The 17786-nt window shown below is 39.3% G+C and overlaps 1 protein-coding gene across 1 annotated transcript; it reads left to right on the top strand.

Annotated features, from left to right (window-relative positions):
- Positions 1 to 5831: 5831 nt before the first annotated feature.
- LOC130245780 (NACHT and WD repeat domain-containing protein 2) lies at positions 5832 to 15914 on the top strand. The gene is made up of 6 exons (XM_056478544.1): positions 5832 to 5912; positions 6305 to 6412; positions 9236 to 9439; positions 10064 to 10199; positions 11549 to 12072; positions 12179 to 15914. The coding sequence occupies exons 1-6, from the start codon at positions 5847 to 5849 to the stop codon at positions 15878 to 15880; spliced, it is 4740 nt and encodes a 1579-aa protein (XP_056334519.1). The 5' UTR covers positions 5832 to 5846; the 3' UTR covers positions 15881 to 15914.
- Positions 15915 to 17786: the final 1872 nt, after the last annotated feature.

Genomic DNA, 17786 nt, shown 5'->3' with positions numbered 1-17786 from the left:
GACATGAACATTATTGAGCATGTCTGGGGTAAGATGGAGGAGGCATTGAAGATGAATCCAAAGAATCTTGATGAACTCTGGGAGTCCTGCAAGAATGCTTTCTTCGCCATTCCAGATGACTTTATTAATCAGTGATTTTAGTTTAGACAAAGTCAGACTTTACTGTCTTAATAAAATAATTTAAAATCAAGGCATGATTATATTTTATTTCGGTAAAATAAGCATAATCTAGAGGCCTTTGCCTTTCATAAAAGCCACTTCTGATACCAATGATCATCTAGAAGTCAAGTTATTATTATTATTACTAAAACTTGGATAGGCGACAAGACTTTTGTCAGGTGCTGTAGTGGTTAGTGTCAACATATGGTAGTCCGGTGTTCAAGGCGACTCGAGTTTGAGTCCCACCTCGAGGTGCTATGCTGATCCTTCCCCTCTCTCTGCTCCCCACACTTTCCTGTTAATACTCTCTACTGTCTAATCCATTAAAGGTGAAACCCAGAAAAAAAAATGATAAACCTAATCTGAGTGTTCTGCATTTTAGTAAAACTAAATCATATAAAAAATGCATTTAAATCAATTTATAAAAGAAAAAAACACATTAATAAAATAAAAGTGTGTGTTACGTATATGGATGATTTTAATATTTGGTTATTTAAACTATTGAAAATCTATAGATGATTTATATATTTTGTTTATTTTACATTATACAGTTTAATCTAATCACAGGTCATTTAAATGTATATATATATATATATTCCTAGTATTGGATTGCAGCTGGAAGGGCATCTGCTGCGTAAAATATATGCCGGAATAGTTGGCAGTTCATTCCGCTGTGACGAACCCTGATAAATAAAGGGACTAAGCCGAAGGAAACTTAATAAATATAAATATTGAAATGTTGTGTGTTATTATATAAATGTAAATGTCCCATTTTTAACAAAAAAGCATATTTGAAAATAATCAAATAGAAAATAAGACTAATTTGCTTCATCATATTAATGCTACACAAAGTAGATGATCAACATTTGAACATCCAAAGGTTAAGATCTACTTATCATTATTTATTTATTTTAATAACTTTTTATGACTGAATGTTTTTTTTTTTTTTTAATAATTATTTTTTTCAGGGTTTCACCTTTATTGGATAGGACAGTAGAGATTATTGACAGGAAAGCAGAGAGAGGGGAAGAATCGGCACAGGACCACGAGGCAGAATCGAACTCGGGTCGTCATGAGCGCCAGAGTGCATGTGTCGACGTACTAACCACTACACTACTGACATGACTGTGAATGTTTTTAAAAGAAATTAAGCCTTTATTGTGCTCTTTCAGATGCTTTTTTTTCAGATATGTAACTCTAATTATTTAATCTCGTGTGTGTGTGTGTGTTCGTGTTCAAAGGTCATTTAAATGTACACATATTTTCTTGTACTTTCATGTACAATAGTATTTTCTGAGTTTTTTTAAATATGTGTTTCTATATTACTACTTATTCTATATTTGTGTTTCTATATAATCTGTGTTTTTAGATGAATACAGTTAAAGGTTAAGAACCACTTTTCATTTTTAAGCCTTTTTTTTTGTTCTCTTTTAGATGCGTTTTTGCCAGATACAGTATGTGAATGTTTTTTAGTGTGTGTGTGTGTGTGTGTGTGTGTGTGTGTGTGCGTGCGTGCGTGCGTGCGTGCGTGCGTGCGTGCGTGCGTGCGTGCGTGCGTGTGTGTGTGTTTTATCAAATCATGTGAAAGTGGGTGTTTCTCCATGTCAATAACAGACAGAAGTTTCCTGCTGGAAATGAGATACGAGGTAAAGCTTGCATTCACTTTGTCTCCATCCACAGGATAATGAGTGTGTGGATTGCTCACATATTTCTAGAAGAGCGAAATGTTTCAGCATGTTCCTTTCACACAGACACATGGAATGAATGAGAAACGTCCACATTAAAGGAGACCAGATGGCTTGTGTTCAAGTTTATTTGTGCTCCAACCCTGAAGGTACGTTTCACAGCTCAGTCTGTCTCCTTTGGCTGATTTACATATTTAAATCTGGGAAAGTTTTGAAAGTAATACAAGTTTAATGTTGCCTATAAAACAAACTAACATTGTCAATAATTAACTGTAGCAATGCATTGTGCATGAAATGTTTTATTTGTAAAAGAATGAAATGAAGTGTAACTTAGAGGTAGAGCAGCACGGTGGCTCAGTGGTTAGCAGCACTGTGACCTCACAGCAAGAAGGTCGCTGGTTCAAGTCCCGGCTGGGTCAGTTGGCATTTCTGTGTCTAGTTTGCAGTGGTGGAAAGAGCACTGAAAAATCACTTCAGTAAAAGTACCAGTACTTGCCTAAAAATGTAGTGCAAGTAGAGTAAAAGTAACTGTAGTAAATATTACTCAAAGTATGAGTAAAAAGTAGACCTTTCAAGAGTAGTGAGTATTACACTGTAAAAGGCTGATGCATTTACATGTAATTTGTGGATGTGTGTAAACGTAACACTCTGTAGTGCATCTACAGTACTTATTGCCCAGCAGGCACACAACGTCATAAGATGTTAATATTGGGTTAGATTTAGGCTGTGATGTTGGGTGACCAAAATTCAACGTCTAGACGTTGAAATAACATCAAATAACGTTGATATGTTTTTGATTTTAGGTTGTGTTAGAAAATGACCAAAATCCAACATCGAGCCAACATCTTAACCCTATACTGAAAAAAACAGCTTAAACCAACCTAGGCTGGTTGGCTGGTTTTAGCTGGTCAACCAGCCTGGTTTTAGAGGGGTTTTGGCCATTTCCAGCCTGGTCTTAGCTGGTCAGGCTGGAAAAAGACCAGCCAAAACCAGCTTAATCCAGGCGGGTCAAGATGATTTGACCAGCTAAGACCAGGCTGGAAATGGCCAAAACCCCCCTCTAAAACCAGGCTGGTCAACCAGCTAAAATCAGCCTTGGATTTTTCAGCAGGGAAATCATATTGATGTCAAAAACTGACATTCATTCGTCAGGAATGGCAACTAAAATCCAATGTCTGATAGACGTCATAGTGGTAATGTCCACACAACGTTAAGCTGTAACATCATTAGACATTGATAATTGGTTGATTTTAGGTTGGACTTTGAGTTGAGGTACAGCAACAATCTAACGCAGGCATGGGCAAACTCGATCCTCGAGGGCCGGTGTCCCTGCAGAGTTTTGCTCCAACACTAATCAAACACACCTGAACACCCTAATTAGTGTCTTCAAGATCACTAGAAAGCTACAAGCAGGTGTGTTTGATTAGGGTTGGAGCAAAACTATGCAGGGACACCGGCCCTCGAGGATCGAGTTTGCCCATCCCTGATCTAACGTCATGTTGACGTCTTGTGCCTGCTGGGTGTTTAAGGCCATTTCAGTCATCATACAGTAAACATTCGTCTTTTTCATCATCTTATCATCAGTGACATGCATCTAAACAGTCTCTGGGTCAATGCGTGTAAAGATTTTGGACATCTTCATGGACACTTTTAATTATAATAATAATAATACATGTTATTTATATAGCACTTCTCCTACATACATGCAACTCAAAGTGCTTCACAAACAACAAACAAGCATTAAAATAAACCACATAAAAAATTTATAGTCAAATGAAGCATAAAACAAATATATACTCAGATAAAAGCATATATGTACACGCATATATACACACAATCACACACACATTAGTCCTCACATATACATGCACACATCATACATGCATACATACATACACCTACACAATATACATAAAATGCACACACTTCACAAACTGTTGTATTCTTACGCAGTTTTTAAAAGATGCGTCTTAACACGCTTTTAAAAACATGGATGCTGGGGGATTCTTTCACTTCATTTGGGAGACAATTCCAGATTTGTATAGTATATATAGTGACTAAAAGAAGTGCCGCCAGACCGCATCAGGTCTACAGAGTGAAATTCTAAAAGTCCAGCGCTAGAAGAGAGTAGCAAACGGTTTGGATTCTATTTTATAAAAGCAGTCAGAAATGTAAGAAGGTGTCATGTTGTGTAGTGCCTTATAGACTAATAAAAGAATCTTCAAATCTATCTTCGGTGCACTGGTAACCAGTGTAATTCTGTTAATGCTGGTGTGATAAGCTCTCGTTTCTTCAGTTTCATTAACTCTGGCTTCTGCATTTTGTATCAGTTGCAACTTCCTTATAGAACCCTTAGGTAAAACAGTATAAAAAGCATTGCAATAATCAAGCCGTGAGAAAAGAAACGCAAGAATTAATTTCTTAGCCTCATCAAAAGATAGGAAAGAACGAATTCTGGCAATATTTCTCAAATGATTACAACATGTTTTTGTAACTTGATTAATATTTAAAGTTAAGATCACAGTCCAAAATAACACGCGGGTTCTTTAATTCTTTTAATTTCTTTAATTTTCTTTAAGTCTTTAATGCTTCCTAACAGTTTGCTGCTACTATAAATGACCCATGTCTTTAGATAGTTCATTATGATGCGATTTACCTTCTATGTGTGATTTGATTGGACAGGACTGATTTTTCTAATCCCCATAGACAAGAAATAATAAAGTAGTGACTGCAGGTTGAGGGAAAGTAGAGGAGTAAAAGTACCGATACTGCACTACTAATGTCCTCAAGGGGAAGTAAAAGTACACACTTTTAAAACTACTTAGTGAATGACAATTTCTGAGAAAAACTACTCGATTACAGTAGTTTGAGGATTTGTAATTAGTTACTTTACACCAGGGGTTCCCAAACTTTTCAGCCCACGACCCCCAAAATAACAATGCCAGAGACTCGCAACCCCTAATATCCTCTGAGGTGGTTATAAATACAGAAACCTTGCATGCAATGTTGCACACACACCAATAGACCAAAGTCTATTCTTCGTTTAATGTTTTTAATGTATGTCAGTGCTGTAAATGTGCCAGAAAGTTTAACCTGGTATTATAAAATCAATCTGCTCCGTCTGACGCTATTGCACTGTCTTTAATATAACCTAATTACCTCAGGGGTCGCAATCCAATAGAACTAGTAACTATAAGCTACTAAAGTAACTATATAGTACATAGTAACTATAAACAACTTTTTTTCAGTAGGTTATGGATAAAATATAGTAATTCTTATGGTTTAATAAAAATAAATAGATTTTTGGAAATCACCAGGCGACCCCGCGTCATTGTCCCGCGACCCATCGAGGGGTCCCGACCCCCACTTTGAGAACCACTGCTTTACACCACTGGAAGTTTGCATGTTCTCCTCATGTTTGCGTAGGTTTGTTTTCGTTTACCCAGTTCACCTATAACACATGTGTTTGGACTGTGGAAACCGGAGCACCCGGAGGAAACCCATGCCAACACGGGGAGAACATGCAAACTCCACACAGAAAGGTGACAGTGCTAACCACTGAGCCACTGTGCCACCCTGGGGTAAAATTCATTTATTTATTTTCAGCTTAGTCCCTTTATTAATCAGGGGTCGACACAGCAGAATGAACCGCCAACTTATCCAGCATATGTTTTACGCAGCGGATGCCCTTCCAGCTGCAACCCATCACTGGGAAACCCATACACACTCATTCACACACACTCGTACACTACGGACAATTTAGCCTACCCAATTCACCTGTACTGCATGTCTTTGGACTGTGGGGGAAACCCACGCAAACGCAGGGAGAACATGCAAACTCCACACAGAAACGCCAACTGACCCAGCCGAGGCTCGAACCAGCAACCTTCTTGCTGTGAGGCGACAGCACTACCACTGCGCCACTGCGTTGCCGGATAAAATTTAAATCCCAATTGAAATATTGGCTGATGTTTTACAGAATCTGTGGTTGAGAGGAGGTTAATGAGGCAGAGAGTTTTCCCCAGACTGAGGGAATACTGCAGATCCACATACGGACTCGACTTCAGAGTAAGCAAACCTAACAGTCTAACTCTGAAGAAGGACGGTTGTTTTGTCTCCCTTCCAGATGATGATAACAAATGATTTGTGGCCCGAGCGATTGTGTTTTAATCCATCAACATGAATAAATGATGCTGATTTCTTTCGCGGGAACATGGAGCATTTAGCAGGCCGCTCCAAAGCTAAACATCATGCATTTTTAATTGTGCAAATGACAAAAGACCGACTGCGATATTATTGTTAACACTGCTCTCTGGAAGCTTGTTGATCTGCTGTGTCTGTGGTTGTTTTGGCTAATACAGTAGTTTGGGACAGATGTCTTGTCTTGTCTGTGGTGGGAGACAGAATGCAGTTTGTAAAAATATGCGATCAATAACTGTGTGGACCCATCCTGTCTACAGGTTATTGACCCGTATGAAGCCACAGATCCCAAAAACTGGCCTACGCAGCAGGAGCGACTGCAGATACTGGAGAACTGCTGGAATAATTCTCTACATTCGTTCTTTGTGGTAAAAAAAACCAACAACTTTTCACTCAGTGTAGATGTAGCTGTGTGTGTAAATGTAAAGAAACTGCTTTATTAACTGAGAGTGATAAAATATATTGTTAATAAATGAACTATTTCTGCTCTATAACCCCTCACTCTTCAACAGTTGCTAATAGTTTTTTCTTCCGTATGTGTTGTTTAGTTTATTACACAAAATAAAACATGTAATTTTATGGGATTTATTACGTAAAATAACATATTTTTGGTACATTTTTTAGTATTTATCATTCATAGTTTACTAAACAACAAAAATACACAGAGGGATATTGATCTATCTATCTGTCCGTCTGTCTATCCATCTACCTATCTAAATATCACCTTCAGTATCTGTCTGTCATCTTTAGTATCTATCTATCTATCTATCTATCTATCTATCTATCTATCTATCTATCTATCTATCTATCTATCTATCTATCTATCTATCTATCTATCTATCTATCTATCTGTCTATCTGTCTATCCATCCGTCTATCTATCCGTCCATCCATCCGTCCGTCCGTCCGTCCGTCTATCTATCTATCTATTTATCTATCTATCTATCTATCTATCTATCTATCTGTCTGTCTGTCTGTCTGTCTGTCCGTCCGTCCGTCCGTCTATCTATCTGTCTGTCTGTCCGTCCGTCCGTCCGTCCGTCCGTCTGTCTGTCGTTCCATCTATCTATCTATCTATCTATCTATCTATCTATCTATCTATCTATCTATCTATCTATCTATCTATCTATCTATCTATCTATCTATCTATCTATCTATCTATCTATCTATCTATCTATCCGTCCATCCATCCATCCATCCATCCGTCCATCCATCCGTCCGTCCGTCCGTCCGTCTATCTATCTATCTATCTATCTATCTATCTATCTATCTATCTATCTATCTATCTATCTATCTATCTATCTATCTATCTATCTATCTATCTATCTATCTATCTATCTATCCGTCCGTCCGTCCGTCTTTCCATCCATCAGTCTATCTATCTATCCGTCTATCTATCTATCCATCTATCTATCTATCCATCCGTCCGTCCGTCCGTCCGTCCGTCCGTCCGTCTGTCTGTCTATCTATCTATCTATCTATCTATCTATCTATCTATCTATCTATCTATCTATCTATCTGTCTGCCCGTCCATCCGTCCGTCCGTCCGTCCGTCCGTCCGTCTATCTATCCCTCTATCTATCCGTCCGTCCGTCCGTCCGTCCGTCCGTCCGTCTGTCTGTCTATCTATCTATCTATCTATCTATCTATCTATCTATCTATCTATCTATCTATCTATCTATCTATCTATCTATCTATCCATCTGTCTATCCGTCTGTCTATCCGTCTGTCTGTCTGTCTGTCTGTCTGTCTATCTATCTATCTATCTATCTATCTATCTATCTATCTATCTATCTATCTATCTATCTATCTATCTATCTATCTATCTATCTATCTATCTATCTATCTGTCCGTCTATCCGTCTGTCTGTCCGTCTGTCTGTCCGTCTGTCTGTCTGTCCGTCTATCTGTCTGTCTGTCTGTATATCTGTCTATCTGTCTGTCTATCTATCTATCTATCTATCTATCTATCTATCTATCTATCTATCTATCTATCTATCTATCTATCTATCTATCTATCTATCTATCTATCTATCTATCTATCTATCTATCTATCTATCTATCTATCTATCAATCTATCTATCTATCTGTCTATCTGTCTATCTGTCCATCTATCCGTCTATCCTTCTGTCTGTCCGTCTGTCTGTCTGTTCGTCTGTCTGTCTGTCTGTCTGTATATCTGTCTATCTGTCTGTCTATCTATCCGTCTATCTATCTATCTATCCGTCTTTCTATCTATCCGTCTATCTATCTATGTGTCTTTCCATCCATCCATCCATCCAATCATCCATCCACAGCCGCAAATCAGAAAGAGTTGGGACAGTATGGAGAACACAAATAAAAAACCTGCAACACGTTCCAAAAAAAGTTGGGACAGGAGCAGTTTAGGGCTAGTAATCAGTTTTTCAGTGTTTCCGGTATTTTTGAGAGAAATGGACACTGTGTGCTCTGGACCAAAGAGGATCATCCAAACAACACCAGCAACAAGTCCAAAAGCCAGGGGCTGTCATGGTATGGCGTTGTGTTAGTGCCCTTGGCAAAGGTAACTTGCACTTCTGAGATGCACCGTTAATGTTGAGTACATAAAGATTTTGGAGCACAATATGCTGCCTTCTTTTCCAAGGACGCCCATGGATTTTTCAACAAGACAATGCCAAACCACATTCTGCACATGTTACAAAGTCCTTGCTATGGTGGAAGAGGACATAGGTACTTGACTGGCCTGCCTGCAGTCCCGACCTGTCATGAATAGAGAATGTGTGGCGCATTTTGAAGTGCAAAATCCACCAACTAAGACCCCGTACTGTTGCCCACCTTAAGACTTGGTACAGAAAGAATTTGACAAAATTACACCTGAAACACTTCATCACTTGTCTATTAAGTGAAAAGTAATGGCAAAATTACAAAGTGGTAAATGCTTTACTGCTCCAACTTTTTTTGAAATATGTTGCAAGAACCAAAACTGGAAAAAAAAAAGAAGAAAAAAAGGAAATTTTCACATTAAATAATGTTTGTTGTAATGTCTGCAGTGTCAAAGTAAATTTAGAATTTGCTACTTTTTTATTTGCATTTTCCATACTGTCCCGAACTTATTAAAGCACATATAGATATACAGTTGACTGTCATTAGCATGTCTGTATGACACCATATTATTTGGTGTTAAATTTGCCTCAGTTTTTGTTGCTCATTTCAGGGGTTGGTGGGTGAACAATATGGAGATGCTTGTTTACCTGAGCAGGTCGAGGCCTCAGAGTTCCAGCATATTCTCCAGGTATGCCAGCGCATGGGCTTTAAAACTGACGTTCTGGAGAAATGCTACCGGAGAGATGAAAATACCATTCCTCCCTCATTCTGTATACTTGAGCCTTCAGGACAATGTAAACAAACCAGTGTCCAGGTAAGTAACGCACTCTTCTACACTGAACAAAATGATTAATTAGATTTACTACTTTTTTATGGTAAGTGGTTGCAAACAATTTACGTGGGCTGAATTCAAACAATCAAAATAAGTTGAACATTACTAAATCGAGGCTTAGTGGTTAGCACGATTGCCTCATAGCAAGAAGGTTGATGGTTCAAGTCCCGACATGGCCAGTTGGCATTTCTGTGTGTGTCTACATGTTCTCCCCGTGTTGGTGTGGGTTTCCTCCGGGTGCTCCGGTTTCCCCCAAAGTCCAAACACAATTGCGCTATAGGGGAATTGGATCAACTAAATTGGCAATAGTGTATGAGTGGTGTGTGAATGAGTGTGTTTGTGTGTTTCTCAGTACTGTGTTGTGGCTGGAAAGTCATTTGCTGTGTAAAACATATACTGGATAAGTTGGCGGTTCATTCCACCCTGATGAATACAGGGACTAAGCCGAAGGAAAATTAATGAATTAATAAATTGAAGTTGTTTGTTTAAATTCAGCCCATATACATTGTTTGCAACCACTTACCTTAAAAATATATAGTACTTTTTTATGTAAAATGACGTAGCATATTTAACATTTAGATAAAGTTCTTAATGTTTTGTCATTAGCAAGAGAATCCAACTGAGGAGAAAAACTGGTGCAAGGTTTTTCCAGAGGTGAGGAGGATCCTCCATGATGCTGTGAACCAGTGTATTCAGGAGGGGACTATGACACATGACAAAGCACAAAAATATTTCCTGTCAGGTAAGTCAAGTCAAATCAATTATATTTATATATTGCTTTATAAAATGTGTAAAAGCTACTCTACATGGATGGACTGGAAAGGAATAAACAGTCATTTTTCAGTTTGTTGGACATTCAGCATATAAGACAGGTAGTGGAGTCATTTTTGGATAATTACTTCTAGTTAGAATTACACCTGATTCAGTTCAGGTTGATACAAATGTCATTGTTGAAGGACAATCTGCTGAAGAAAATGATCACTAAGTCAAATTCATGGGTGTCCAGAGTTGTTCTTGTCCTGCAGAGTTTACCTTCAAACCCAATTGAGAACATCTGAACCAGCTATAAAAGGACTGTATACAAAAATACCCACTAATACTCTTGAATAGTGCACTATTTGAGGAAGCAGCCATTTGTAGTGGTGTTCAAAACCATTGTGGACATTCTGAAGTGCACTCAATTCACAGGTGTCAAAGTTAGTTCCTTGAGGGCCGCAGCTCTGCGCAGTTTTGCTCCAACCCTAATCAAACACAGCTCATCCAAATTATCGAGGTGTTCAAAAGAGTCTTGTACACCTTGATTATTTGCATCAGTTGTGTTTGATTAGGGTTGGAGCAAGAATGTATACACAGCTGCAGCCCTCCAGGAATTGACTTTGACACCTGTGACTTAATTGATCACATTTGCACGCCTAATGAATTTCCACATCTGACCACAAGATGGCATCCACAGAAGAATCCTATTGTGTAAGTTTCTAAATAATTCAGTATTTCATTGTTCAATGAACATTTGTGTAATCATAGAAATCAAAATACTTAGTTTTATTTCTAAAAGACAGCTCACTAGGTGTTAAATAACTATAATAGGGTCTGACCAATAAGTTGAAATCTAATCCTTCTAACCACAAACAAAACGGCATTTCTTCTGGTGCAACTCAAATTTACTCACTTCTTTTCATTCACTCATACAAGTGGACTATATTAGTGGATTAAAGTAAGGAAATGTGAATGAGATAAATTAGATTTTGGATAAAGCAAAGGTCTTATGCTCCACAGTTGGAGCTGGCAATTTCAGCAGTGAAATATTCCACTTCCGACCTCAATGCATTCCAGTCAATTGTGTGTCACAGTCATAAAAGCAACATTCAAAACATTATTTCTGAGTAGGAAATAGAAAAATCCCTATTTTGAGTTGTCTGGAGCATTACTAGTCATACTGGTAACCTCCGGAAAGGTGTTGTGGCACATTGGAGCTAAATTACACAGGGCAGTGGTCCTCCAGGACTGCGGTAGGACAAATCTGTACTAGAAAAGGTCTAATTGCTACATATTCCAAATCAAAGTGGTCTAATTTGTTTATTTTTATTCCAGCTCTAGAAAACGACCTCCGTTATGCATATGAAGGGCATTCCAGTGAGGATATTGCAAGATGTGTCTGCTATGTTCATAAAATAACTGTCCCAATGAAGGAAAACACAATCCCCCCAGAGAAAGAAGACCAGTTGCACCGACTATCCCAGCTCCGAGATCACTTTCTGCCTAGCTTGGTTGCATCACATAAAGCTGTGGTGTATTGCACCACCACAAAATGCAATCGTCTGCAATGTTACACATCTGAGATGAGGCTGGACTTTGGTGTTGGTCTGTGTGAGCAGCTAAACGTGGATCTTAAGAGACTCATTGACCATACTGTGTTAAACAAAAGGACTGTTACAGTTGATAAATTTGCAGAGAAAGATCTGTGTCGGATCTTTTCTTCTCTTTACAGAATTGAACGGGCGGAAGTCGAACATGTCAAATCCTACCTAGAAGGAAAAAATACTTTATTTCCCTTCATTCTTAATGGTGGACCATACTCAGGCAAAACTGTGCTTCTGGCTCACTGCGCAAGACAGGTATCTTTTGAAAAAAATCTTTCTGATTGCAATATTAGCTATGTTTGGGATTGTTTATATTTGGTAATATATTCGATGACATTCAATAGGACTTTTGTGTTATTAGGCATCTGTATGGTTGAAGAATCTGGATCCCGAGATACATGTCTACTTCATAGATGTCAACAACTCCCTCAGACAGCTGCTCAAAGACATATGTGAAAGAGTCGACTCAAGTAATACCAATATCAGCAACATCTTTCAGCTAAAAGAAAACTTTAAAAGACTCCTGACTTCGAGATCACCATCCAAGAATCCTCTGGTGATAATCATAGATGGTCTTGACCAGCTGCCAAAGACTGATGGACAACCAGACTTGACTTGCCTTCCTAAAGCATTAGCTCCAAATGTAAAGCTTCTTATTTCTGTATCTACAAACAAGCCTGCCTTTCTTGCTGCCCTGAAGAAGTATTACCCAGAGTCAGCCCTATTCTGTGAGTTGCGACAAGTAGATACTAAAAGCTGTAACCAGCTACTAACGACACTTCTTCAGGAGTCCAACAGAAAAATCACCTCTGGACAACAGGTATATGTAAATGAGGCTTTAAAGAAATGCACTGTCCCACTATACATGGATCTTCTTTACAGACAGGCAGTCCGCTGGAACTCAGAGTTTGAGATTACTGAGGAAACACTCGATTTAGAGGTCCACAATAACATTGTTCTGATGTTTGATCATATGGAGAGGAAGCATGGGAAAGCTTTAGTCTCCAAAGCATTAAGCTATCTTACCTTGGCCAGGTATGGCATGACTACAGCTGAGTTGACAGATGTTCTGTCTTGTGATGATGAAGTTCTTGCATCTTTTCTTCCACAAGACGAACTTGTACCAGCCACATTCAGAGTCCCTGAAATGTCTGTGGAAAGTCTTCTTTCAGACCTGACAGGATTTCTAGTGCTGAGGAACATTTTAGGCACACAAACTCTTTCTTGGGTAAACAGACACTTCCCTTTGGTTGTATGCAAGCAGTACCTGTGCTCAGAGGAAATGTGTCTAAAGATACACCATGTGTTGTCGGACTACTTCAGCGGCTCTTGGGCAAATGGCACAAAAAAGCCTCTTATAATAACCAAAGACATGCAAATGCAAAGCTCCTCAGATGTCCCACAGAATACTTACATTGACAGACAAGTACCTAGTCAACCTTGGATCTTTTCCCAACCTTTCTATGTCTCTACCCCCATGCGTACACCAAGACATCCCAATTTGAGGAAACTCCACAGACTCTCTTTTCATTTGCTGAAAAGTGGGAGAATTGAGGAACTTGGCAACCAAATGATTTCTCAAGAATATCTCCAGGAAATGTTACGAGCAATGCTAGATGATGAACTGTATTTGTGGCTTGAGAAGACATCTCAGTTGATTTTTCCCAGGGAACTTCAGCTCGTCCAGGTCATCTTGAGATCTTCAGCTTGTCTGCTAAAAAACAACCCTGCTGATCTTCAAACAGTCTTGCAAGCCAAGCTCCTTCCTTTTCTGAGTGTCTTTCCTAGTTTAGAGGAGTGTGTGAATCCTGCAAGAGTAGAAGGTATGAGCTTAAAATGTGGAATGAGTACTGTGTTGCCTTCAGTTCCTTCAGTACCTTATTCCCAAAGTACACTGCAAGATTCAATGGTTTCACAAATCATGCAGTCAGCTGGATCGCACTGTGGTGCTGTGGTAGTTTTACTAGACAACAGGGCTGCTTGGGTTTGTAATGTAGGTACATGTGAAGGCTTTAAATTAACCCAGTCCACTAATCTAAAGTTCACAAGTGTCTGTAGCTCTGGGAACACATTCCTTCTGAGCAGTTGTTGTGGTAAACTTGTCTTGTGGGATGCAGTTGTTAAAACACAGCCTCTAGAAATTAAAATCCAACATGCAGAAAACCATGACAGCACAATTCTTGAGGGTGTCTTGGCATCGGGTGAAAATTTATTTGTGTGGTGGAGAGGACAAAACGTTGTTAATGTATTTGTTGATAGGGAGGAGCGCACCCAACTGTGCTGCACTTATGAAATAACCTGTGTGTCATGTTCCGGGGAAGGAAATACCATTTACTGTGGACAAAATGAAGGTTCTGTGACAATATTCGACTGGCCCAATGGACAGCTTCTGGCCACTTTCACTTGTCTGAAAAGTATGCCGCTAATTGTGATTATTCTTACTGAAAGTGATGAGGCAATATCATGTGTAGATCAAGCAGGAGATGTTTTTGCTTGGGATCTTGAAATGATAACAGAACCAGTTCTGATTTGCGAAAACCATTGTAGAATCCGGGGGGAGGTTTTGAACACAGATTACAAAGGAGAAAACATACTTCTCATATGCAAAAAGCAACAAATTCAGCTCATTGACCTCGATCAAACTGAGATACTCGATCAGTTCAATCCCCCAAGGGGCAAAACATTTAAGCAAGCCATAATGGATCAAAACTCACACTTCATTCTTGCTTTGCTGTGCAATTGCCCATTTCTGCTGGTCTGGAATTGTACCTCTGGACAGTGTGTGTTAAGTCTGGACACTGGGAACTGTCAAGATATTAAACTTCTGAAATGTGGGACCACTTACTTGGCGGCAATAACAAGTGTAGGTGTTCTTGTTTGGGACATGGATCTCATTAGGGCTTCTGCGTTGGCACCAAAATCTGGAAAAAGGGTGACGATCATCGTGGCTGTTGGATCTCATGGAGGAAGCTGTTATTCGGCGGATGGCTCCAAACATGTGTGGAAGTGGGCAGTTTCAAGTGGCAAAGTAGAAGGTCGGTTTCTTCACCAAGGTTCTGTGAAGTCTATGTGCATCTCTGGAGATGGAAACTACCTTGTAAGTGTTGCAGATGGAGACATATATGTCTGGGAGACCTGCAATGGAGAAAATACTTACAGAATCTCTGGTAGCCAAGCATATAAGGTTCTAATAACACCCAAGGGAAACTTTGGAGTTGCTATGTCAGAGAAAGGTTCAGCAAGGGTGTGGAAACTACAAAGTGGACACAGTATTTGCAGCATTCATCTTCATCTCAGAAATGCCAACATTTCACCTGAAGGCACCTTCCTTTTAGGTGTTAACAATGGAAATCTCTTGGCTGCTAGCCTGTGGTCTGGTAATGTAAACAAATGCTTCTCGTGCTCAGACCAGTCAGATGTGGTTGCTTTCCATTCTGTGCTGGATCATCCGGATTTTGTGATTGTAGCTTTAGCTTCAGGTGCTTTGTACTCCTGGAAGTTAACTGAGGATACGACTTGTCATCAAATCCAGCTGCCAGATTCCTTGTTGTGCCAACCTGAAATCTTTGGTTTCTCATCAGATGGGGGGTATGCCATCCTATCCATATCTGAATGCACAATAAACATTGTAAACTTCTCCAACAGCAAACTGTGTTCTTTGAGAACTGAAGGACATGTTTTGCAAACCACTGTCGGTGTTTCTGGTCAATATGTGGTCTACGCGTGTTACTCTTCTCTAGTGTGCCGTAATTTATCCTGTGATCTCCACGAGAAACCAATGTTAGTAGCCGTACGTTTGACTGATGGGGAAACCATTGGAAGGTTTTATTTGTGCAAGATGCCCTCTGTTTTAGCCCTGTCCAAGGATTTGATTGTGTATGTGGGGTTTGAGGATGGTTCTGTTGGGGTTTATGCTGTTAATGACACCAGGGTGGGTAACAGCAGCTGGAAGGGTGATACTCAAAGCCCAACACTTTTGCATCCATTAGATGAACAATTGATTTGGTCACCTCTATTGAAACCAAACCTTACATGGATTGAATTGCCATTAGAATTGATTTGAATTGATCCAGTGTGGACAGTTCTGGTTTTTGACATGGAAGCACTGAAATCATTATTATAATAAAATAAAAAACGCTTCAGAGTTTTTTTGGTTTTTGCACATGAGTGAAGCTTAATTATTAACCAATTTCGAGAGGATCACAAGCTTATGATTGACCACGGCTGGTCCAGCTTTAGTTATGATATGATTTACCAATCAGACGACTCCAAACGCACATAAATAAACAGATTGTCTTACCTTAGACATCTTCGCCTCGAAGCATCCCCCCATCCACCACTACTCCTCCCCTTCTTTTCTAGATTAATCCAGGACAGGGTGGCACGGTGGCTCAGTGGTTACCACTGTCGCCTCACAGCAAGAAGGTCGCTGGTTTGAGTCCTGGCTGGGCCAGTTGAGATTTATGTGTAGAGTTTGCATGTTCTCCCCGTGCTCGCGTGGGTTTCTCCCAGGTACTCCGGTTTCCTCCCACAGTCCAAAGACATGCAGTGTAAGTGAATTAAATAAACCAAATTGGCACAGTATATACGTGTTTTGGTACTGGGCATTCACCGCATAGCCATATGCTGGTATAGTTGGTGGTTCATTCTGCCATGGCAACTCCTAATAATCAAGGAATAGGCCGAGTGAACAAATTCGAGGGGGCTCTAAAGACCTACCTGATCTCAGACTCTGTCTCCCGATAAAACGGGAGGGAGCCCTGGGCTCAAGGATCTTCTGAGCTCACGGCTCCTTCCCGGGACAGCATGCAAGCACACTTTATTATCAATCATCAGCTAAGTGTGAACTCATTCATTTCATTCATTTTCCTTCAGTCCCTTTATTCATCAGAGATTGCCAGAGCGGAATGAACCACCAACTTATCCAGCATATGTTTGACACAGCGGATGCCCTTTAATGCTGCGACCCAGTACTGGGAAACATCCACACACTCTCATTCACACACTCATACACTACGGCCAATTTAGTTTATTCAATTCCCCTCTATAGCGCATGTGTTTGGACTGTGGGGGAAACCGGAGCACCCGGAGGAAACCCACACAACATGGGGAGAACATGTAAACTCCACACAGAAATGCCAACTGACCCACCCAGAGCTCGAACCAGCGACTTTCTTGCTGTGAGGCGATCGTGCTACCCACTGCTACGCTCTTAAGTATGAACTCTTGAAAACAAATAAAACTGTATTATGTTTATAGTCCGTTTTAGACCACACAGTGTTGTGTATGTTGAATAGTAGACCACTCTCAGGCTTTCAACAACGATTTTTTTTATATCAACTTCACATAAAGCATAGCGCTCTCATAGAGCATCTCACACAAGCTTCCTTGTTCATCATTTTTCTCTAGCCTTTTCTGAACCAACTTGACTGACACTTGTTCTAGCCAATAGGAACCTAGAATGCCCTGCTTGTGCAACGTCATTGGCTTAGAGTAAAACACAAATATTACACACAGAACCAAAGTTTTAACTTCAGAAAAATTTATAAATGAAATATAATTTGGTATCTCTGGGGTGAATTATGTAAAATTATGTGAAATTATGTAAATCCAGGGAAACTAAAGCTTTTTAAGTGGTCTTTTGTTTCCATAGTTGTAAAATACGTTTGTTGTTTTTTTATTATAATATTTTTTGCAGAGTTTTTTAAGATTTGTGATATTGAATGTGTTTATTATTTTAAATATACGGTAAACATGTTGTTTTTTGTCCCATGACCATCAGAGTAAAAATGTAAAATTCACTGTATTATACTTTCTCTTTATATTTTCTGTTTTATCCTTTTCTTTGTTTTTTACATTTATTATTGCCTGTAGCTTTGCCTCATTTTCTTTGTACTTTTTATATTGTATAGACAGAATTCATTTGTTTGTATGTTTGTTTTTATATGAATAACTTATATAAATAACTT

Source organism: Danio aesculapii, chromosome 18 (genome assembly GCF_903798145.1).
Source record: "Danio aesculapii chromosome 18, fDanAes4.1, whole genome shotgun sequence".
Lineage (NCBI taxonomy): Eukaryota > Metazoa > Chordata > Actinopteri > Cypriniformes > Danionidae > Danio > Danio aesculapii.
This window is presented reverse-complemented; position numbering and strand designations above follow the sequence as displayed.

Excerpts from the sequence above, each read along its gene's own strand:
- LOC130245780 (XM_056478544.1), top strand. The coding sequence starts at position 5,847 with ATGAGGCAGAGAGTTTTCCCCAGACTGAGGGAATACTGCAGATCCACA. Across the intron at positions 6,413-9,235 it reads CTCTACATTCGTTCTTTGTG|GGGTTGGTGGGTGAACAATA; the intron begins GTAAAAAAAACC and ends TGCTCATTTCAG. Across the intron at positions 12,073-12,178 it reads TGGCTCACTGCGCAAGACAG|GCATCTGTATGGTTGAAGAA; the intron begins GTATCTTTTGAA and ends TTGTGTTATTAG.